This window comes from Malania oleifera, chromosome 1, assembly GCF_029873635.1.
Source record: "Malania oleifera isolate guangnan ecotype guangnan chromosome 1, ASM2987363v1, whole genome shotgun sequence".
NCBI classification, from domain to species: Eukaryota; Viridiplantae; Streptophyta; class Magnoliopsida; order Santalales; family Ximeniaceae; genus Malania; species Malania oleifera.
Window position 1 is genome coordinate 9115507 of NC_080417.1, and position 23877 is coordinate 9139383.

Consider the following 23877-nt stretch of genomic DNA (forward strand, 5'->3'; position numbering starts at 1 on the left):
TGGGAGAATCAATGGCATTTGACACACTGAAGATCTCTTGAACATTTGAAAAGAGAAATGCTTGGGGAACAAGAAAAGAAATGAGATCCCTATACAAGTTTGAAAGAAAATTCTAGGCATTGTTAAACGCACAATGCTGTTATTCTCCTGCATGTACACAGAATTCTGTTCTTATTCATCTTGGCCATGGTTTCATCCTGATATCCTTCAAGCACAGCAACTGTGCATTCTTCTTGAAAAGCAGAACGAGCCAATATCGTCCATCATTGTCCATTTGGTAAGGCGAAAAAGGAGTAGGAAAACGAGACTCCAATTAACCTCTACATGGTGAAAACTGCCTTCTTTTCTTGGTAATACTGACTTATCCAGTCCTCAATCAACTTGATTTCAGTTGTCCTCTGTTCTACCAACCAATCCGGATCCTCGGATGTTGAAGCTCGCAAGTCTAGGTGATGGGCGCCTAATAAAGGAATGAAAGGCATAAATTAGTTTTAATAGCATTAAGTAGAATGTTGGAACATACTTTGTCATCCTCCCTTGGCAGACTAAAACAGCTACCAAGACACAAAATAAAAATGAATCATTTATGGGAAACTGGGAGTGGACCAAGGACAATACATTGATCGATAAAATGGCAAACAACACTACCTTACAAAACTAGAAATGACTACATAAAGCAAAATTGTGAATGAGGTCTAACCAGACTCCGTACTGTTGAGCTATGACTGTTTACTTTGTTAAAGTATAAAACTGGATTAAGCATGTCAATTAAACCGAATGGTTATAGACTTGATCACTCTAGCTAATCAAAGCCATCAGACAAGCCATAGGTTTTTATTGAGTTAAATATCAGGCCTAGACTATATTGTAATAATTTATGTGCTTTGATATGGTTGACCAACAACAAAAACTGAATAACTTGACCGTTAACCCAATACCTAAACTGAATCTACTGACTCAGCAAACTTATAAGTTGTTGGTCTGTGTATTTCCTATAACATTCCAAAAACAACAATGAAGAGCTTCATAAGCACCAAGCCAAACCACTCCTATTCATAGATGCATGTGAACTGAAGGCAGGTAGCAGTTATATGACTTGTGCAGCTACACCCTAGGTGCTGGGAAGAAATGATGATAAGAGTTTAAGAATTACCTTCCTCGGTAACAAGAGCAATGATGCTTTCAGATACATTCTGCAGAACACTGCAACATAATATTATCATGAACCCATCAGAACTCAGATAATCACATGATAACACTAGCCATCATATCAGCTGAATGAAGATTGCACCTGTAACCACTCCAGGGATCCAACATGCCATTCGAGAAAATGATGTTACTTCCAAAATTTCTCAATGCAGTCTTAAAATCCTTCACAAATGCAACAATAAATAATCAAATTACTGCATTATAAGAAATAGTCTTCATGTTATACTTATATGTAACCGTTAAGGTGTTCATAAAGGACACTGAGAATTCAGAGTATTCTACTCAAAAGAGATGGTAAATAGTAGCTGTCACTAGAAAAAACTCCATTATAATGCCAGCTCACAGTGATGACCCACTATAGCAGTAACAATGGTAATTATGGGCAAGAGATCAAGTTCACCCAGCAACTGGAACGAACACCTTAATTCCCATATTTAAAGATGAACATACATTACCACCACATGTAAAAAATAATGGAGATGACTATGAAAGTCAGCATGTTTGTCATCATCAAGCAGCTCAGTAGAAAAGCACAAAGAGAAGAAACTTGGTAAAATCAACCTACCTAAAGCCTAGAACGTGAAAAAAGATGTGGCCCAGTCAGACCAACTGGTCCAAAACCCATAAGGCCAAAGAAGAGCGCAAGAAGCCTTGAAGGCCAAGGGAAAGCAGCTCGATAGAACCAACCAGCCTAAAGCTTATGTTAATGGTTATTTAGTCATTTAGCATTATTATTATGCGTTAGAGTTATGTTAGTGTGAGTTAGCAAGGGTATTATGCTCATTGGTATTGTACTTGACATACATTATAAATAGAGGGGGAGACCTATCATTGAAGTTCTTCCATTTTACCCAATTAGTCAACAGCTTAGACGGCTAAAAGTGAAGCATCTTGATAAAATTAACCCACCTAAAGCCCAGGAAGCCAAGGAACAGAAAGATTATCCAGAGCTTTGGGAGGCTGAGAGCAGCTCAGTAGAACTGGCCTGTCTAAAGCTTATAACGCCAAAACAGATGCAGCTCATTAAAATCAACCTGACTGTACTTTCATCTAGACATGCTTTTGAAAGGGGATCAATTTGCCTAAAAAGTCTCAAAGATCATTGCCCTGGGGTGGTCTCTGTTAATGGTTAATTAGTCATTTAGCATTATTGCTAATTGTTAAGAGTTTGGTTTGTAATAAGTGTAAGTTAGTAAAGGTATTATGGTCATTCCAATTGTACTTGACATATATTATAAATAGAGGGAGAGACCTATCATTGAGTTTAGGTCTTTTATTTTACCTAAGTATTGGTATAGAGAAGGTTACCAAGAGGTCCTTGATTCTAGTCTTGTTGCCTGTGTTTATTGGGTGGTATTTAAAAAATTATTGTATTACCATTGATATTATCGTGTCTTTATCTCATTGGGCTGCATGCGCAGGGGAGTGTTAAAGTTTGATATACATTGTTGGCCCACAACCTTATAGCTTAAGCTTTTAGCTAAAGTGGTAATCCAACATGGTATCAAAGCATGATTCTGAAACCTAAACCCCAAGTGTTACCACCACCATAAAACCAAAGCCTGAAACCTAAAATCCGCTGCATGTCTATCATCTTAGAAGATTTTTCAGCGATACTATAACCCTAGAAAACAGCTAGCAGCAGCAGAAATTCAGACCAGTCTCTGGAATTTTCTGGGCGACACTGCCAGTTCGAGAACATCAAATCCACTATAGATTTGTCAAAACCAACACCATCGTCCACAGAAATTTCCGATCTGCCCCCCTCTAAATCACACCTCCAGGCAGTGTCTCACGCGCTGGACAAAGGCTGCCAGGGCCGACCCCACGCGCTGGTGCGTGAAGCCACTTTCAGGCATGGTTTTGACCTGAAATGATCCAGCAGAGATCCAATCACTCTATTAACATGTTTTTGGAGTTTTTTCGTGATTTGTTTTGCCAAGGATCTTACCTTTTTTAATTGCTCAAGTGCGGCACTCAAGAAATGGTTGTTTGATGCTTCGTGAAGCAGCCTATCAATGGTTATTGAGTTTAGTGGGTCTGAAACAGTGGGATTTGCTGTGTTTTTTGATTCAATGATCTAATTCCTTCCATATATCAAAATATCAAGCTGTTGGACATGTGTTTTTCTCAAAGATCAAATCTTTGTTTAACCATGCACTCGTGGTAATCCGTCGGTTGTTGTTCAGTGTTAGTAACAGTCATTGGTGACTTTCTTGGAGCAGTGACAGCACTCATAAGCTGTTTTTTGTGAGGCTATGTCAGTGTTATATAAGTTAGTCGGTGATTTCTCCATGGCAGTTTCAGTGGTTCACTTCTCCAATTGTTTCAGAGAGTGAGTTGCCTTCTTGGGGCTGTGTTTGAGTTTCTTGGTGCTGTGGCAATCTTGAACTAATTAATTTGTGACTTGTTCATGGTTGGTCACCTTGTTCGTGGTTGTTCCAATTGTTCCAACAATTAATCTTATCGTCAATGATCTGAGTTTGTAAATGTTGGGATGGAGTTTGCAAATCCCGAAGTATGGTTCCTTCGTTAATCACTTGTTTTAGTGAACCGCGTACTATGACTATATCAGAGGAGTATTCAAGGTCTCTATAGTATCAATCGTCTCAACAAGCATCTTCTCACATTGCGTATTTTGCTTAGAACGGTAATCCTAAAGTCTGTATGTCATCTAGTATCCTTCCTACTAGTCCTTGGATTATCGTTTTTGCTGCCACTGACCATATAACAGGTGCAACCAACTTAATTTCTGATCTCCAGTATCCTAAAAATCTACCTCAAGTTACCCTTGCTGATGGGATGGAACAATAAATCCTACTCCTTCCATCTCTTTTTCTTCTGATTTATACATTCCTAAATCTCCTTTCAATCTCATGTCAGTTAGTAAGCCTACAAAGTCGCTAAATTGTTTTGTCACATTCTTTCCTAATTCTGTTGCTATTCAAGATCTGAAGATGAGAAAGACAATTGGCACACGCCATGAGACTCATGGACTTTACTACTTTGAGGTGCCTTCTCCATCCATTGCCTGCACAGTTGCAGCTACACCACCACTTCAAATCCATTGTTGCCTTGGTCATCCGTCCTTGGACAAGTTAAAACAGTTGGTTCCTAAATTGAGTTTTGTGTCTGATCTTGAGAGTGAGTCTTGTCAATTGGGCAAGCATCATCGTGTTCCCTTAGCTTCCCGGGTTGAAATACAAGTGGTTAGTCCTTTCATGCAAGTCCATTCCGATATTTTGGGTTCTAGTCGTGTCACATCAAAGTTGGGGTTTTGGTACTTTGTTACATTTATTAATGACTACTAGGATGACTTAGTTATATTTAGTGAAAGATCATCCCGAGTTGTTTGATATCTTTTGTGCCTTCCGTTCCCAAATAAGGACTCAATTTCATATGCTAGTCAGGAGACTACATAATGATAATGCTAAGGAGTACTTCAGTACCCAATTCAGGACTAATATGTCATATGACTAGCTCCGGTATAATCCATTACTCATTTTGTACCCACATTTCACAACAAAATGGGGTTGTAGAGCAGAAAAACAGACATATTAAGTCACTCATACCCTATTGTATCAAATGAATGTCCCCAAAGTTTTTTGGAGTGATGTTGTACTCACAAGTTGCTCCCTCATCAATAAAATGCCATCCTTTGTCCTTAGGAGAAAAATTCTGTTGTGAATAATGATTGGATAAAGGATGCACAGCGGAATAAAAATGCAACAAGAAAATCAATCACAACCAGTAAACAAGAAATAACAAGCAAAATAACAAGATTTACGTGATTCGGCAAAGCCTACATCCACGGAAGCAATGGCACAAGAATTTCACTAAGGAAATATCAAAGTACACAATACACTTCACAAATGACACTCTCTCTATCAATACACGCTCGAAATGGCATATATAACAGTCCTTTGGAGGTTTCCCTCCAATTACCCAACCACCCCAATGTTCAAATTCAAAATTCAAAAAACTGCTCACAGCCCAAAAACACTAGTCGACAAGAACAAGGGATTCATTGACGAGGCCAAGAAGGACACTCAACGACAAGTCTAGCCACTCGTCGACAATTCTTTAAATCTACTCTCGGTATCTCAGAAACTCTAAGTTTTTCTTGCTTTCGAGATCTACTCGTCCACGAGAATAGAGCACTTGTCGACGAGTCCCTGCTGCTACTCTACACCAAAAACACATCCATATGTTTTTTCTCCCTTTGTTTATAAACCCATAAAGTATAAGAGTCACACCATAAACAACAATATCCACCTTGGCGATCAAACGCCCCTTAGGAGAACCCGAAAAACATATCTAACTACTCCACCTTGAACTCGGAACGCTCGGTTGGGTATGTCTCCCTTCTATCACTTGGAGACATGGAGTAAGTCCAAGCAATACTTGAACTTCTCAAAAGTAACCGATTTCGTCAACATATCTACTGCATTTTCAAAAGTACAAATCTTCTCCAATACAAGTTCACCTGAAGTAATCAATTCTCGAACCTTGTAAAACCTCACATCAATATGTTTAGTTCTAGCATGGTATACCTGATTCTTTGCCAAGTAAATGACACTCTGACTATCACAATGCAGCACCACTCCATCTTACTGTAATCCCAGATCTTTGACCAAACCGGTAAGCCATAAGGCTTCCTTTGCAGCTTCGGCAACTGCAATATATTCCGCCTCAGTTGTGGACAATGCTACCAGAGATTGAACCATGGATCTCCAACATATAGGTCCTCCTACAAAGGTAAAGACATAACCAGTTGTAGACCTTCTATCATCCATATCTTTTGCATAGTTAGCATCAACAAACCTCATAACTGAAGGACAACCCTGTTGCTTGCTGAACATAATGCCATATCCCGATGCACCTCGTAAGTATCTGAAAATCCATTTGACGGCTTCCCAATGTTGTCTTCTTGGATTAGAGAGAAACTTACTCACCATGCTCACCGCATGTGCCAAATTTGGCCTCATACACACCATGGCATACATTAAACTCCTCACTGCACTAGCATAGGGGACCTTTGACATGTCCCAGATTTCCTCATCCAAACTTGGGCAATCTGTAGTAGACAATTTAAAATGACTTGCTAGAGGTGTACACACCGGTTTTGCATCAATCATGCTAAACCTCTCCAACACGTTATGCACATAACCGCCCTAAGATAGCCATAACCTCCCTGTAGTTCTGTCCCAGCGAATCTCCATCCCAAGTATTTTCTTGGCTAAACCAAGATCCTTCATGTCAAATTCCTTATGCAATAGTTCCTTTAACTAATTCACTTTAGTTAAATCTTTTGTAACTATCAACATGTCATTGACGTACAATAACAAGAAAATAAGAGAATCATCATCAAGATTATTTACATATACGCAGCAGTCATACTCACACTTTTTGTAGTCAATCTTGATCATGTAGAAATCAAATCTTTTACATCATTGCCTTGGAGACTGTTTCAACCCGTAGAGAGATTTCTTCAATTTACAAAGTAAATTTTCTTTCCCTGATTCATTGAATCCCTCCATCTGTACCATATAAATTTGTTCCTCCAATTCACCGTGAAGAAACGCCGTCTTCACATCCATTTATTCCAAATGAAGATCATAATGGGCCACCAACCCCAACACTATCCTGATAGAAGTATGTCGGACCACAAGTGAAAAAATCTCATCATAGTCTATCCCCTTCTTTTGTGAGTATCCTTTTGCAACCAACCGTGCCTTAAATTTCTCTCATTCCTTTTTTGAAATTGCCTCCTTCCTATATACTCATTTGCAACCTATGGGTCTCTTCCCATTTGGATGCTCCACCAAATCCCATGTTTGATTTTTATGTAGTGATTTCATCTCCTCAATCATTGCTCCCATCCACTTACCTTTCTCCTAGCCGTGCACTGCCTTTTGAAATGTAGTTGGATCGTTGCAACTGGTAAGAAAAGCATAAGACACTAACTCTTCAAACTCATACCTTGGCCGAGGCCTGATAGTGCGTCTAGATCTCCATACAGGAAGATCGCCAACTCGCTGGTTTCCCGAGCTAGAGCTCCCTGCAACCATAGGACCATGATCATTTCGTTGCCCTGAGCTTCCAACTTAACCTGCAGAACATGTTCATCACTATCCTAACTTTCTGGCTTCTATTCTGTTCATCATTATCTTAAGTACGCTTCGCCATAACCTTCTCATCAAAGATTACATCCCTACTGATCACCACCTTGTTTGCCACTGGGTCCCACAGCTTGTACCCTTTTACACCTTTCGAATATCCCAAAAAAATGCAATGATAAGACTCCGGATCAAACTTAGACCTCTCCTCACTAAACATGTGAACATTGGCTGGACACCCGAATACTTTCAATTCGGAGTAGTCTACTGCACTTCTAGTCCATACCTCTTTTTTCAGTTTATCCTCTAGTGATTCCCTTGGTGATCGGTTTATCAGAAAACAAGTCATACTAACTGCCTCAGCTAAGAAGTTTTTCGGTAGCCCTGCATTAAGCCTGAGACACCGAGCTCTTTCAGCCAGAGTTTGGTTCATCCTTTCAGCCACACCGCTTTGTTGAGGTGTCCGGCGAACGGTGAAATGTCTCTTAATGCTCTGCTACTCATAAAACTTCATAAACTGAGAATCAGCGTACTCGGTCCCATTATCCGACCTCAAGTATTTGATTCTCTTCCCTGTCTGGTTTTCCACTTCAGCCTTCCAAATTTTGAACTTAGCAAACATATCAGACTTATGTCGCGTATACCCAGACTTTCTGTGAGTAATCATCAATAAAACTCACATAATACACATGTCCACCATTTGATGCAACTCTAACTAGGCCCCAAACATCGAAATACACATAATCAAGAATACCTTTCATCTTGTGAACAGCTGACTTGAATTTTGCCCTGTTTTGTTTGCGAAGTACACAAATTTTGCAAAAATCCAACTGACATGATTTCAAACCCTTTATGAGTTTCCTCTTGTATAATTCTTTCATACCATGTTCCCCTATATGCCCAAGACGCATATGCCACAAGATGGTCTCATCAGATTCAGCATCTACGGCTACAACTCCAACTACGACTGTAGTTCCCTGCAATGTGTAGATATTCCCATCTAACTTTTGCCCTTTCATCACCATCAGATTTCCATTCCAAACTTTCATAACTCCACCTTCATACTTGTAATTGAAACCATTACAATCCAAAGTGCCAAGTGATATCAAACTCTTCCTCAACTCCGATATATGTCTTATATTGTTCAAGGTCCTCACAGCACCATCAAACATTTTTATCTTAACACTTCCTATGTCAATGATCTTACAAGAAACATCATTACCATAAAAACTAAACTTGAATTTACTAACCTGTAAGTGCTGAACCACTCCTTGTTTGGAATCATATGGTAAGAACAAGTTGAGTCAAGTATCCAAGAATCCGTAAGGTTATCTGATCCCAATGAAACTGAAAGAGCATCACCATCACTGTAAACTGAACCTCCTTCTTGAACCACATTCGCTAATTTCAAAATCCTCTCATGCTTTTCAGAATTTCCCTTCTTCCAATCCGGACACTCCGGTTTAACTGTCCATTTTTACCCCATTTATAACACCGGATTTCCTTTTTCTTCTTGGATTGATTTTAGGATTTCTGACTTGATCTACTTTTGAACTTTCCTTTGCCACGCTCATTATGACCTTTCACCACAAGTCCTTCTCCTTCATCACATATTTTCAATCTTTAATGAAAATTCAGCAATGCACTTGTTACCTCTTCTAGATCAAGAGTCTCTTTTCCCCACGTAAGAGTGGTAACTAGATTTTCATAGGTATGAGACAACAGCAAGGAGTTCAACAACATCAAAGTTTTGTCATCTTCATCAAACTTAACATCAACTCTCATCAAATCACTTATGATTTGATTGAAGACATTGATATGATGATCTAACTTTAATCCCTCGACCATCTTATGCCAATAAAGATGCTGCTTAAGAAAAAAGTTTATTATTGAGTGATTTAGACATGTACCGGCTTTCCAACTTTCGCCATGTAGCAATTGGAGAATCCTCCTCCATCAAACCATAGAGCACTTCGTCGGCCAAACACATGCGTATTGTAGAAGCGGTCTTTGCTTTCAAATCTCTCCATGTTGCCTCATCCATTCCATTCGATTGAACATAAAATAAAACCTTAGTTATTCCTTGTTACACAAGAATATCCTTGACTCTCCTCTGCCATAAACCAAAATTTTCGGTTCCATCGAATTTGACAATGTCAAATCTTGCAGAAGATGATCACAATGCCATAACAACAATTGCTCTGATACCAATTTGTTGTGAATAATGATCGGATAAAGAATGCACAGCGGAATAAAAACATAACAAGCAAATCAATCACAACTAGTAAACAAGAAATAACAAGCACAACAACAAGATTTACGTGGTTCGGAAAAGCCTACATTCATGGAAGCAATGGCACAAGAATTTCACTAAGGAAATATCAAAGTACACAATACACTTCACAAATGATCACTCCCTCTGTCAATACACGCCCAGAATGACATATACAATAGTCCCTCAGAGGTTTCCCTCCAATTACCCAACCACCCCAACATTCAAATTCAAAATTCAAAAAACTGCTCACATCCCAGAAACACTCGTTGACGAGAACAGAGGATTCGTCGATGAGGCCAAGAAGGACACTCATCGATGAGTTCAGTCACTTGTCAACGATTCTTTAAATCTGCTCTCGGTATCTGAGAAACTCTGAGTTTTTCTTGCTCTAGAGATCTACTCCTCGACGAGAACAAGGCACTCGTCGATGAGTCCTTGCTACTGCTCTACACCAAGAACACATCCATATGTTTTTCCTCCTTTTGTTTATAAACCCATAAAGTATAAGAGCCACACCATAAACAACAAATCCCATATTCAGTTATCTTCCCTAAGGCTTCTTTGTTCTCCCTTCCTCCTCATATATTTAGTTGTGTGTCCTTTGTCTATCAGTTAACTCTAGGAATGGATAAGTTGGATCCTCTTGCTATCAAATGTATCTTTTTGGGCAATTCCTATAGCAAAAAAGGATATCGATGTTATAGTCCTTCTTTACATCGATTTTTTGTCTTTGCTGATGTCAACTTCTTTGATTCTACACCATACTACTCTGATTCCTTGAGTTTTGTTGACTTTAATGAGTCTCTTCCTCTGCCGTGCCTTCCAGATCCAAACCTAGTATCTATGCCCAATCTTCGTACATCTTCATCTAGTTTGAATCCTCCTTGTCACTTGGATCATCCCAATTTGCACGTATACACACGGCGACTCAATGGGGAAGTGCCTCCTTTAGCTTCTACTACCTTGCCTCTAGTTCCCTCATCGAATGATCTTATTTCCCAGGATGTTGATCCTCCTATAACTATTCGAAAAGGTAAACACACTTGTACCCAACATCCGATCTCTAATTTTGTTTGTTATGATTTCTTGTCACCCTCTTATTACTATTTTGTTCGTACTTTGTCTTCTGTTGCTCTTCCAAAATCTATTTCTAAAGCCCGATCCCATTTTGGGTGGTCAGCAATGGTTGAAGAGATACATGCACTACATGATAATGATACTTGGGATTTGGTAACTCCTCCTCCTGATAAGTCTGTGGTTGGTTGTCACTAGGTGTACACTGTGAAAGTCAATCTTGATGGTTCTCTGGCTTGTTTGAAGGCCTACCTCATTGCTAAGGGGTATACTCAGGTGTATGGTTTGGATTATTTAGACACATTCTCTCTGATTGCTAAACTTGCCTCAATACGTTTGCTCATTTCTTTAACCACCACTTGTCATTGACCTCTACATCAGTTAGATGTGAAGAATGCTTTCCTACATGGTTATCTTCATGAGGAGGTATATATAGAGCAACCACCTAGGTTTGTTGCTTAGGAGCAGTTCGACTCAGTATGTCCACTTAAGAAATCATTGTACGGATTAAAACAATCACCAAGGGCACGGTTTGGCCATTTTAGTGTTGTAGTACTTGAGTTTGGCCTTCATCGGTGTGCAGTAGATCACTCTAATGTTTACCGCCATACTCCATCTAGTAAGATTTTACTTATTGTGTATGTGGATGACATTGTGATCACTAGTGATGATGATCGAGGCATCCGAAACCTAAAACTTTTCTTACGAAGTAAGTTTCAGACTAAGGACTTGGGACCATTGAAGTACTTCTTGGGTATAGAAGTGCCGAGATCTCGTACAAAAATTGTATTGTCATGAAGAAAGTACATTCTTGATCTTTTAGATGAGATAGGGTTGTTGGGATCCAAACCTGTTGATACACCCATGATCCCAATAGTAAATTAGTGTTAGGTATGGGGGATTTGTTGCCTAACCCAGGTCGGTATAGGAAACTTGTTGGAAAGTTGAATTATCTCACATTCATCCGACTAGATATATCCTTCGCAACCAATGTTGTGCGTCAATTTCTCCGATTCCCCGAGAACAAGTCACTAAGATGCAATAATTCTCATTTTGAGATATCTCAAAGGTGCACCAGTGAGAGGTCTTTTATATCAGGTTCGAGGTCACACGCATAGTCAGGGATATACAGATACAAATTGGGCTAGGTCACCTTCCGATTGAAGATTCACAACCGGGTATTGTTTCTTTGTCAATGGTAATTTGGTGTCTTAGAAAAGTAAGAAACAAGCTATGGTAGCCAGGCTGAGTGCTGAGTCAGAATACAGGGCTATGGCGCATATTACATGTGAACTTGTTTGGCTGAAGAACATGTTGAAAGAACTAGATTTTCCACATTATCAGACTATGGAGTTGATGTGTGATATTCGAGCTTTCTATTCATATTACCTCCAACCTATCTTCCATGAGTTGACAAAGCACATTGAAGTTGATTGTCATTTTATTCGAGAGAAACTTATATAGAAGCTCATTACAACCACTCATGTGAAGTCCGAGTTTCAGCTTGCTAATTTGTTCACTAAAGCCTTGGGAGGTGCTCATGTCAAATTCATTTGTAACAAGCTAGGAGCATATGATATATATGCTCCAGCTTGAGGGATCATATGATCCAACTTGAGGGGGAGTGTTAATGGTTATTTAGTCATTTAGCATTATTATTAATTGTTAGAGTTTGGTTTGTAATAAGTGTAAGTTAGTAAGGGTACAATGGTCATTCCTATTGTACTTGAGATATATTATAAATAGAGGGAGAGACCTATCATTGAGTTTAGATCTTCCATTTTACCCAATTATTCAACAGTCTCAAATTACTCTCTTTGATAGGACGATAAGGATGACAAGGTTGGACATGATCATCGGGGCGATTTGGGTCATTGCTGCAGATGATTACTAAGGCGAAATGAAATGCAACAATCTGATCACCTTCACTAAGATTAACCTTGACCCAATCACCATTGGGTCAGTGCCCCATGCTAAATGCCCTCTTAGGGTGGAATTCTTGAAATGTTTTGGTTTGTATCCTTTATGTTTCCATATTTTAGTTTATGTTATGTATGGTTTTATTTTGTTACCAAGAAAAGCTACAACATGATTATGAAGTTTCTTGAAAGTAAATTTTCACACTTTGAGAATTAAAACACATTTTTCCAAACATTTTTTATATGGTTTGGTTTTTAAAAAGTCAAAAATAAGAATGGGAACAATACAAATACACTTGTTGCCAAACACCATGTGATTACTTAACCTTATAAAAAGAATGAGCACAAGAACTATTTTATAAAGGTGTGTAAGTTGCTATTTCTAATAAAAAATGTTGTAAAAAGGAGCAGAAAATTGAGAAATATAAATTTAAAATATTAAAGATTTACTAATAGCGCGTTGCCCAGTGAAAAGTAAAAGCCTTGGTCTATCAAGTGCAAGTCTACAAGTTTGAGCAATTAAGGATAGCCACTTCATGCAACAAGCTAGGTACTGCTCAGAGTGGCCATAACTCGGTAATGGCCTTTATTGCATATAAGCCTTTTTCCTTTGGATTCTATGAATGCATGAATAAGATAACATATGAATCCATCAATGGGTTCTGGTAGCAAGTGCCCTGGGGTGCATAAGTTAAGGTGAAACTTCAGGAATGGAAATACTTCTAATGCATTGGTTAGCCTTGAATGAAATTATTCCCAAATTATAGAATGACGAATGCTTCTTGAGACAGTGAACAATATTTCCTTAAATAGTAAAATTAACAATCACCCTAGGCCCTAGGGGCACTCATAAACAAGGCTATCTATAAATAAGCTTTCATGCTTAAGCTCCATAAGTATCACATGATTTTTTAAAGCTTGTACAAATTCCAACTAGTTCATTGCCAAACTATACCCAGGAGTTTGCTTTAAGACCAATACTGCAGAAATATTATAATATTTGGTTAAGGAGCAGGCTGAATGTTTATAGGAGTTACAACAGAAGGATCTCACCTTTGTTATGTTTTATTTAATCCTGTTTAGTTTATTCTTATGAGGGACACTGGAATGGTGGTAATTCTGCTTGTTTACTATGGCTTATTCTTTCACTTAAATCCCATTTGAACATATGAGTTATTCAAATAATTCATAAAATATATTCATTATGCACGTCCCTCTCGCAAAGGAGAAAATATTAAACAAATCAAACTAGGATATGAGTGAATCAATGACTTTTCCGAGCACAGAACCAGCACTCCAAAACATGATGGCTCACCCATTTGACCAAGGAAAAGGATTAAGGAATCAAAAGATATAATATTGATATAAAAGTGTTAAAGAAATGTTCGGCATTGAAAATGTACAGTGCATATTTCTCTTACGTGTCCACCAAATTCAGTTGTTATCCACGTTGGCCTTGTTTCCACATTGAAATTCGCCCAGCACTCCTCTTGAAAAGCAGAATAATTGTAATCATATGCTGGGAACATGCTTTTGTCTCGGCTACTAGATATTGGCATTACCATCTCGGTGCATGCCTATGATGGACAGAGTTAAGATTACAAATAGTACTATGGGGGGAATTTTGCCATGAGCATTTTCTTCAACAATATAAATTATTTTCAACAATTTAAGAAAGAAAAGAGTCAGAGTAATAGCACTTCTAAACCTGCCAATTCCAACCATCCATCCCATGAGGATCATCATCCAGCTTGAAGCAATTCTTTGAACCAGTATAATTGTAATAGATGCTTACTCCTTCAAATATGCACTCCAAAACATTACTAGGATTAGGGCAACTGTCAATCTTTCTGCACACCTAGAAAAAAGGTTAAAACATGGGAAAAATGTTAATTATGTTATACAAATACAAAAACAATTAATTCCTATTGTAGACACCCCAATTTTAACCAGGCCTTTCTGAGGAGATCTGGCGTAATAAAAGGTGACTTTGAATCCTGGGAATTGGAGGATCCTTCTTGAAAAACTCGATTGAGTCCTAAGTCTTTGAAATTGTGTTCTTTTAAACTAAGCGTTGGATATCTTTAAACTGAGTCCAAGTTTTTTAAATTGAGTCCCGGCTATTTTTAAATTGGAGTCCCGTTTTGGAGTCCTAGTTATTTCAAAATTGAGTCCTTTTATTTCAAAGTTTGGGTCTCGGTGATTTGAGTCCTAGTTATTTTCAAAATTGAGTCTTTATATTTCAAACTTGAGTCTCGGTATTTTTATTTGGAGTCCCAGTTATTTTAAAAATCGAGTCCCATTTTATCTTTAGTCCCGGTATTTTATTTTTCAAGTCTCGTTTTTTTTTTTTTTTTTTCTTGTTGAGTTGTGGTTATTTAAAAATTTGAGTCAATTTTTTTGTTTTATTATTTGAGTTTGGGTCCTCTTGGTTTTTGAAAATTAAGTCTCTTTTTCGGGCCTTCCTCTTATTTTCTTGAAGGAATAAATTGGGCAGATGTATGGACTTGTGCGGCCCACGCAAATACAAGCTTGGGGGGTTTAGGGTTTGTAATTTTTGGGCAGGCAGCCTATAAAAGAATCACCACAGCAGAATGCAGAGGGGGGAGCCTTCACGCCGCGGAAAGGGACACTGTTCCTCACTCTCTCGCTCAATCTCTCCATTCTCTCCACTCTCCATCCAGCCTACTTCATCTCTCCTTCGCTCTCTCAGATCGGGCCATCGCTCTCTCCTTTCTTTCTCTCTCAGAGCACCACACCATCTTCACGGTTCTCCCTCTCCCAATCTCCCTCCTTCTCTATTTCTTTTTCTCTGAACCTAGTAGCTCTCTCATTCTCCAGATTCCAGCGCCATGGCCGATGGCGAACTCATCCGACATATTCTCCAGCACTTCGAGTCCTGAGATCCAACCGAGCCCCCATTTTTTCCTCGCCGATTTGGTTGTGCATTTTTGAGAAATTCCGACAGAAGTCTAATGCTCCCGTCGTGTCACCGGAATATTGAATCTTCGCCGAAGAGTCTTTTGCTTCAACTTCAGCTTTGATTGCTTCAGCAAATTCGCCTTGCCAAAAAATTCAAGGATTAAACTCTCACTCTCCCTCCTCCACACACTGTTCTTCAGTTTTGTGCTAACACAGTCTCCGTCATCGGCGCCAATGGTTCACGCACATTTGCCGGCCGCCTAACATCTGGCAACCAAGTTCTAGCCATTTTCAACGACTCTTGGCCCCACTGCTCTATCTTCCTCACCATTTCATCATACTCGGCGCCAACGGTTCACGCACATTTGCCGGCCGCCTAACATCTCGCAACCAAGTTCTAGCCATTTTCAACGACTCTTGGCCTCACTGCTCTCTCTTCCTCACCATTTTGTCTTGCTCTCTCTAAGGTTCACAGAATTTTGGGCTCTATGAGTAAGGAACTGAGATTGCCAGACGTGGGTGCTCTATTCGTCATTCGTAGGAGTTTCGAAAGCGAAGGATAAAGGCGTACGACACTAACAGTGGCCTGGCAGCGGTAGGATTTCAGCGTTTGGCTTTTTTTAGAACAATTTAAGTCCGGCCGTTTGCTCCCTACTCCTCTGTGCATGACGTGATCCTCTATGAGGATCATCTCCAACTAGTTGCTCTGCCAATCAATCTGGTCGGGTCCGTCCTCTGCCCGCTAGCCGCCACTGCCGCCTGTCACAGCTACCACCATTTCAACCTGTCACGACCACCGCCGACTCTTGCAACCGTCATAGCCTTTTCTCCTGCACAGCTCCAACCTCCCTCCTCACAGCAGCGATCACCATCCTTGACCATTCACTCCCTCACGGCTCTCCTGTCAACCTCACGACGCCCCCTCCAACTCCGGTCACATAGTAGGTATTCACCCTGGCCAACCCCTCTCACGACTCCCATCTCATGTAGACAAGCACACTAACTCACACACCCGCACACATACTAACTCACTCACTAACTCATATACTAACTCATATACTAACTCACATACTAACTCATTCCCTAACTCGTATACTAACTTATGCATTAACTCATATGCTAACTCACTCATATACTGACTCATACATTAACTCATATACTAACTCACACACTTGTATGCACACTCACACACACCTGCACACATTCACACACACAAACTAACGCACACTCACATACACCCACACACACGCTTTTACACACACTAAAACGCTTACTAACTCACGCACCTCATGCACACACCTTAACACACACTAAATCACGCACCTCACGCACACACCTTAACACACTCTCTCGCACACACCTTAACACACTCTCTCACACACACTGTTTACACACACTACACACGCACTATTTACACACACTTTGCACATGGCAACACAGCCACTAACACATACACACACACCCTATTGACACACTATTTACACACACTGTTAACACACACGTTTACACACTGTTAACACATAGCCGCAAACACTTTCACAGCTAACCCACTAAATCGATTTCAAACTGGTTTTCATATTTTCTTTATTTATTTATTTTTGTATACTATTATTTGTTTAAAAATTTGGGAAAATGTGGAAAAATCACCAAAAAAATTCAGAAAAATCAAAGCAAAATCAGAAAAAATGTTTTTGAGGTCGAAAAATTGCTTTTTGTAAACTTTTCATTCTAAACGAGTTCAAAAACCTCCCAGGATTTTCAAAAAAATATATATCCTTTAACACTTAGCAAATATCATAAGATTTCAAAAAAATCTGAGAGTTTATTTTTGTAACATATTTTCTCAATTTTCTTTCCCTATGATTTCAAAAGGGGACATGGGCTCTTTGGAGTATTGTATGTTTTAATTATGAGGGAATATGTATATTATGTAAATACTTGTGTGGTTTAGTATTTTGTATGTGTATGTGCATTCTTGCAGTTTTTCAAAGGGGGTAATTTAAAAGGCTATTAAATTTGATTTGAAAGATAATTTTCGATTAATTATGTACCGTTCGTAGAACGGGCATGTAGGGGGTGCTAGTACCTTCCCCTCATGTAACCGAACTCCCGATCCCTACTTTGGTATACGCAGACCGATTCTATCCTTAATTGGGTAGTAATCACGTGTTTTAACCGCACTCCAAAAGGCTAGTGGTAACTCCATCACACCATTTTTCACGAAAATATTAAAACGCATTTATTTCGCCCACCCCGGGGCACCCTCGCTCGCGGGGACGTCTCGACACCAATAATATAAAATTGTAACATAACTCTAAGAACCCAAATCCATATTATTTCAATTCAAAGCAGGTCTTACTTTTCATAGAAGATTAAAAGGGGAGGAAATTTTCATTTGGGAAACAGCTGGATCAAAGATGGTTTGATAAAGATGATCCCCATAAATAAAGTTTTGCTTAAACAGAACTCTTTAGGACGGACCCAGCCTCTTAGAACATAGTACTTACATCCCTTGAAAAATGATTAAAAATAGGAATAAATACACTTACATCCCTTGAAAAATCTAACATATAACATTTTAGATATGTCCCCCTAAATATTTAAAGATGACAATAACTGCTGGACTATATTTTAGTTACAGAAGACACGTCTATTAACAAAACGCCATTAAATCTAATGGATTAGCATCATATGCATCTGACACAAGAAAAAATAATACTTTTGGACAAAATTGCCTTATAAGTGCATCATATGCATATGGCACGTGAAGAATTAATAGTTTTTGGACAAAATTGCCATTATAAGCCTGAGGAACACACAAACATCCTACAAATTAATGGATTTAAAAGGAGCTGCAGGATATGGAGACTTTTCTTGGAATTTGGGGACGTTTAGTTTTAGCTTTAGACTTTTTATACATTTTGATACAGTTTTGATTTTTTCAATAATAGAGTTGATGGAAAAAATTTTGAGAGTTTGTGATAATTAGCTGTTACTTGATGGATGCCATATTACACTTTTGACATTAATTTCATTTATTTTATGTATATATAACTATTGGAACCTTTTTCTGAAAACTCTACTTAAATTCTATGCTGATAATCTTGGGGGTTAGCAATTCTTCAATTGTTCATTTGTTCGTTTTTTTTTCTTTTTTGTATTAAAATTTTTGTATGATAAACTGATGAGTAATTTTATTGCTTTTGTTTCTTCGATGGACGAGCAATTGTTCCATTGAAAGGTGAGAGAAGAAAACAAGTGCAAGATATGTCACAAATGAACTTCTAAATTATGCTCATATAATACAATTTATTCATCACAATATTCTTAGGCTTATAATAGAATTTTTCGAAAAATAGTTACTTCATGTGCCATGCACATGCTGCCAATTTGTTAGATTTAACAATTTTCTATAATAGAAAAAGGTCTTTTGTAACTAAAAAGATAGTTTTTGGGATTTTAATACCACCCTATAAAGTACAAACAAGGATAAAATTGTTTGACACAATATGTGTTGGACACATATACACATCAAATATTAAGAATTAAAAATTCAAGAAATGATATGTCGACATCGCAAAGACATGGAGATAAAAAAATCATATATATTTTATACATGATTATGTTAATATTTAATACCATATTTTTTTTATAGCAGTTAATATTTAGTATCATCTTTTTAATATCCAAATATAATTCTTTAAGAAAATAATATTCAAACATTATTGAATTTGCATATGATGTTGACAATATGGTTCGGTTTTTGGACTCTATTGATTGATGCAAATTTTTTTGATGATGTGATGATGCAAGTTATGAGTTCGCTTAATTTAGAATATATATATATATATATATATATATATGTATATGTTAAAATGATATCTCTCAAAATAGATAATATTAACATGATCACTAAGACATCTTTTTTTTTTCTTTGTTCTTTTTTTACACTAGTACCTGTTATGTTATGCAAGTTTCGAGCCCTTCATATTTTCCATGTCCAACATGTGTCTAGAAATAAAAATAAGCCCAACACACCCCAAAAGTGACTAACTCGTGCCAAGCCATGTCATGTTGGACACCAACACTTCAAGTTGAATTGCCGGTATTTTAGAGGTGTTAATTTTAACAGTTTAGGGGCAGGGTGGGGGCATTTGTAACATGGTGGATTGTTCAGGGGCAAAACTGTGTAATCTCAAAAAATTATAAAAAATTGGCAGCATCAAAGCAAAATAAGCAACAACACACCTTTAAATAGTATTACACATATCAACTAACCTCTTTTATTGGGTTTCCAGGCAAAGGCATTAGAAATTCTGATGGGTATGGATAGTTCACCATAGCCAAAAAGCTATAAGCAGAGGACAACCAGTCGGAAAGATCTTCAGTACTTTTCAAATCCCTGCCATTTGTGTTTGATTAGCTTAGACATGATAAGTCAACTGAAGAAATTAGAAAAAAAAAACCACAAAAAAGAATCTTTTAGCTTTATCAAGAGTTTACACGACACAGTGAGGACATAAACTTAGGTAAGCTGCAAGTATATCTAATCCTTACTGACATAAGTGGAAAGTTCTAGTCAATTGCAGAAGGCCATCATTTTTCTGACCCTCTGATATTATGACATCCCAGGACTTCTTTATAGTGTCGACACAGCTCGTGCTCTCACGCTGCAAAGAAATGAGAGTGGCAGCATTGCAATAGATAATCATAAATGGTTTGCAACATAATGGATGAAAATAGAGATAATGGTAACCATACTCTAAAATTGTAAGAGACAATGTCATAAAATGTTTCTGGGGGCACAATATCTTCAAACTGAAGAATGGGTGCTGAAGATGCAAGAGCGCCAATGGCAATGTGAGGATACTTGAGCCGCATCCATGATGCCAACACTGTTTCAATTCCAAAACAAATCCTGACAACTTACACATGTGTCGATGCCCAGAAACAGAACATATAGGAAGGTCTTGTTAACTGAATAGTAGATGCAATACTGAAGAAATTGAGGGAAAAAAAGGTGTCTTACTTCCGCCATAGGATCCTCCAAACAATACAACCGGACAAGCCTCAGCAGACAAGTTCCTTTTAAGGTCAGTGAGCAATACTGCAAAATCTGCAAGTGCTTGCTCTGCAGTAAGATGGGCTAAAGTAGTTGAATTCTTATATGCCTCGTCTCTACTACCATATGGCAAAGATTTACCATAGTACCGATGCTACCAATAAAAAATTTTAGCTAATGTCACAAGCAAATTAAATACTTGTAAAATAACTCATTCAAGTCCAAAATGCCAATCAGAGAAGACTAAAATTTCTAAATAAATTGGACAGGTCACTATTATAGTTCCCTATCCATGATTATGCTATTTACTGGAATTATAGGATGAATCCCTTGAATAGGTAGAAATAGGAATATAAAGAACATGTACAATTTTGAATACTCATACAAAAAGTAACAAACGCTATAATTAGATTAATACCAGTAGATCATTTCTCAGTCATTCATTGAACCATAAATCACTACAAGCTATAGGGATACACAATTAAATAAGAGAAGGTGCAAAAATGTTTTCCAAAGATTAATATTCACTAGAAAGTATCAAGTTGTGTAGAATTGTTTTGGTCACGCATTCTAAATCCTAATCCTTCCAAAATTTCAGTAGGACAAAATCAAAAGCCTCCATTTCCATTTCCATTTCCAATCCCAAGGCTCAATCTCCGAATAAATTTGATCAATCATAACATTCCTAATATTCCTATATTGAGTTCCCAAATGCTGTATTCAAGTGCGAATCAATTAATAAAAATTTTGGTCACCAATTAAAAAAAATACTTTTGTTGCTTCTGATAGCAAAACTAAATGTCAATTTTGTTTTCAAAAGCAAGAAAAGCACTTCCAGAAGAACAACAGAAGGCTTACTTCGGGAAAGATCACCATAGCACCAAAGCGAGGAGCGATGTCCCAAACAAAGCCAGTGTTGTTGGCGAACCAATCGATGTCGCCTTCGTTGCCGCAGTAGAAGAAGATGGGGCCCAAACGCTCCGGTCCAACCCAGTGCTCTGTGTTGATCAGGTACCGTTGCTCAAATTTAGGAAGGTCAGAAAAGCTGAAGTGATCCAGACGCTGCCCGAAATATCGAGTCTCGTACCGGTACGGCTCGGCCTTGCGTTTCGGCTCCGCCGCGAACCGACCGACGAAGCGAGGGGGCCATCTGAAGGAGCGGAAATCGGACGCTTCTGAGGTGATCGACGGCGGAGACTGGGCGGAGAAGAGGATGAGGAAGAGGAGGCAGAGGATGACAGAAGGAATCGCCGGTTTGAGCATTTCCGATGATTTCTCAGAGAAGTGAAGCTACGGCCGGCGACTTAAGTAAGTGTGACTCAGTGGAATTCATAGTAGCAGAGGTACTCTCCCGAGGATAAGGAAGAGGAAGAGTGGAGTGAAATCCAGTGCATGTAGGACCACCAAAGTTAGGTGGCCCGACCTATCAAGATTCAAGGATGATATTAACCTTTTGGTAATAATATTTTCAATTTTTTTAAAAAAAATAAGAAATTGAAAATTTTAAGATCCAAAAATTAATTTCTTTCTAATAAATTAATTTCTTTTCATTGGCAATTTTGTTTTTTCAAACATTACAGAATAATAATTTTTAAATAAATAAATGTTAGTTTGAAAATTTTAGCAAATTTCATGATATTATTAAATTCTCTAAAATCAGAGCCCTAAGTAAAATCTTCAAATTTTATTTTGCATATCATTCATTTTATAGAAAATGATAATTTTAAAAAAAAATAAATGTCACTAAATAGATATCAAAGTCCAACCTAATACATCTATATTAGGCTTGACCTTTTCCCAATACTAAAATAAAAAATATCTCAAATTATAGGACATAGTTGTTATTTTATTTGCACAAAGGACTAATATGTTGAAAAATTAATTTTGTAATTATAATATTTAATATTTTTCTAAGAATAACGGAAGAGGACATTCTTACTTCATTTATCGATATTTTATAGTGTATCAAAGATTAAGATTTACATATTACAATTAAGATTCCAATATTGGCTCAAAAGGATAAATATTAAATTTAAAAAAAAAATTAGCCATTCAAAGTATGTTACTGAAAATTAATTATGCAATTAGATTGGATATAGATTCCTTTATGATGTATGATAAGCCTGTTGAGGATTTTTTTTTCTTAGCAAGGGTGCAAAAGATCACATGTGTTTATATTGAAGAGTTGGTAATAAATCACGTTGTTATCATTATAACAATATACTTGAAATTTTTATGCATATTTTAGAAAAAAAAAATGCTTCCTTTTAAATTTTTTGAATTTCATTTCTAATGATAACAATTACCTATAACGAAATTTAGTTTTCATTTTTGTCAGTTGTATTTTCTCTTAGATGAGCTTATGTTAGAATTAGTATATTTCCAAGAGATGGTGAATTGGAAATTTAAAATATTTTTTTCCTAAGTTCAACTAATCTAACAATAGTATTTTATAATTTAGGGTCTGTCTAAGCAAATATCAATCACTCAATAATAAATTAACCGAGCAAATAATCAAAGCAAATATAGCAAGCTCTGTTTATCCCAATCATTTACAATATTTAAATCATACACACATTCATAATTAATTAAATATAAATATACATGTATAGGAAATTAAAGTGTAGGAATTTAAGAAGAGACACAAGATATGTTATCGGGGTTTGGCCAATCTTGTCTACGTCCCCGCCTCTAGCTCGCAAGTTCGAGAATTCCACTAAGGTTCACTTCACGGGTGGAGCAACACCGAATATAATACCAGGTCAAATTCTCAGCACTGACATCAACCTTTACAATCAATTCTTACAGGCTAAATTATCACCCCTTCAGACCACACCTAGAATACAACAGATAATCAGTGTAATTTTCGTGTACAGTATACGTGCTTTTCCAATAAACAGATATGTACTAATACGAACAAAACAACAAATTACACTTCAGTATGATATGAATGTATAAGCTCAGTGAAATCTATATCTCAACTCTTAGTTGTATGCAACTATAACAATTTACATGTGAAAGTGTGTTAGCAAGGTTTCTTTAAAATAATATATATATATATATATATATATATATATATATATATATATATATATATATATATATATATCAACCACAAATAATGTTTCAAAGATTTCAAGAGTATAATCAAATATCTCAAAAATTAATTTCTGAAGTTCAAAGCACAAGAGATATTTGCAAAACAAGCTTATCAAAAATATTTTCTTTAACACACAAGACAAGTTTAAGAGTCTTGTAATAAAAGTGCAGAGACTCACAAGCTTATAAAAGTTTCCT

At 37.4% G+C, this 23877-nt stretch overlaps 1 protein-coding gene across 1 annotated transcript; it reads right to left on the bottom strand.

Annotated features, from left to right (window-relative positions):
- Positions 1 to 21995, bottom strand: LOC131146308 (uncharacterized). Its single transcript, XM_058095826.1, has 10 exons — positions 21439 to 21995; positions 20548 to 20734; positions 20280 to 20413; positions 20076 to 20188; positions 19797 to 19920; positions 14305 to 14454; positions 14018 to 14173; positions 1292 to 1371; positions 1154 to 1203; positions 1 to 460 (listed from the first exon to the last, which is right to left on the bottom strand). Exons 1-10 carry the CDS (start codon positions 21841 to 21843, stop codon positions 321 to 323), a joined length of 1539 nt encoding a protein of 512 aa, XP_057951809.1. The 5' UTR covers positions 21844 to 21995; the 3' UTR covers positions 1 to 320.
- Between the last annotated feature and the right edge of the window lie 1882 nt (positions 21996 to 23877).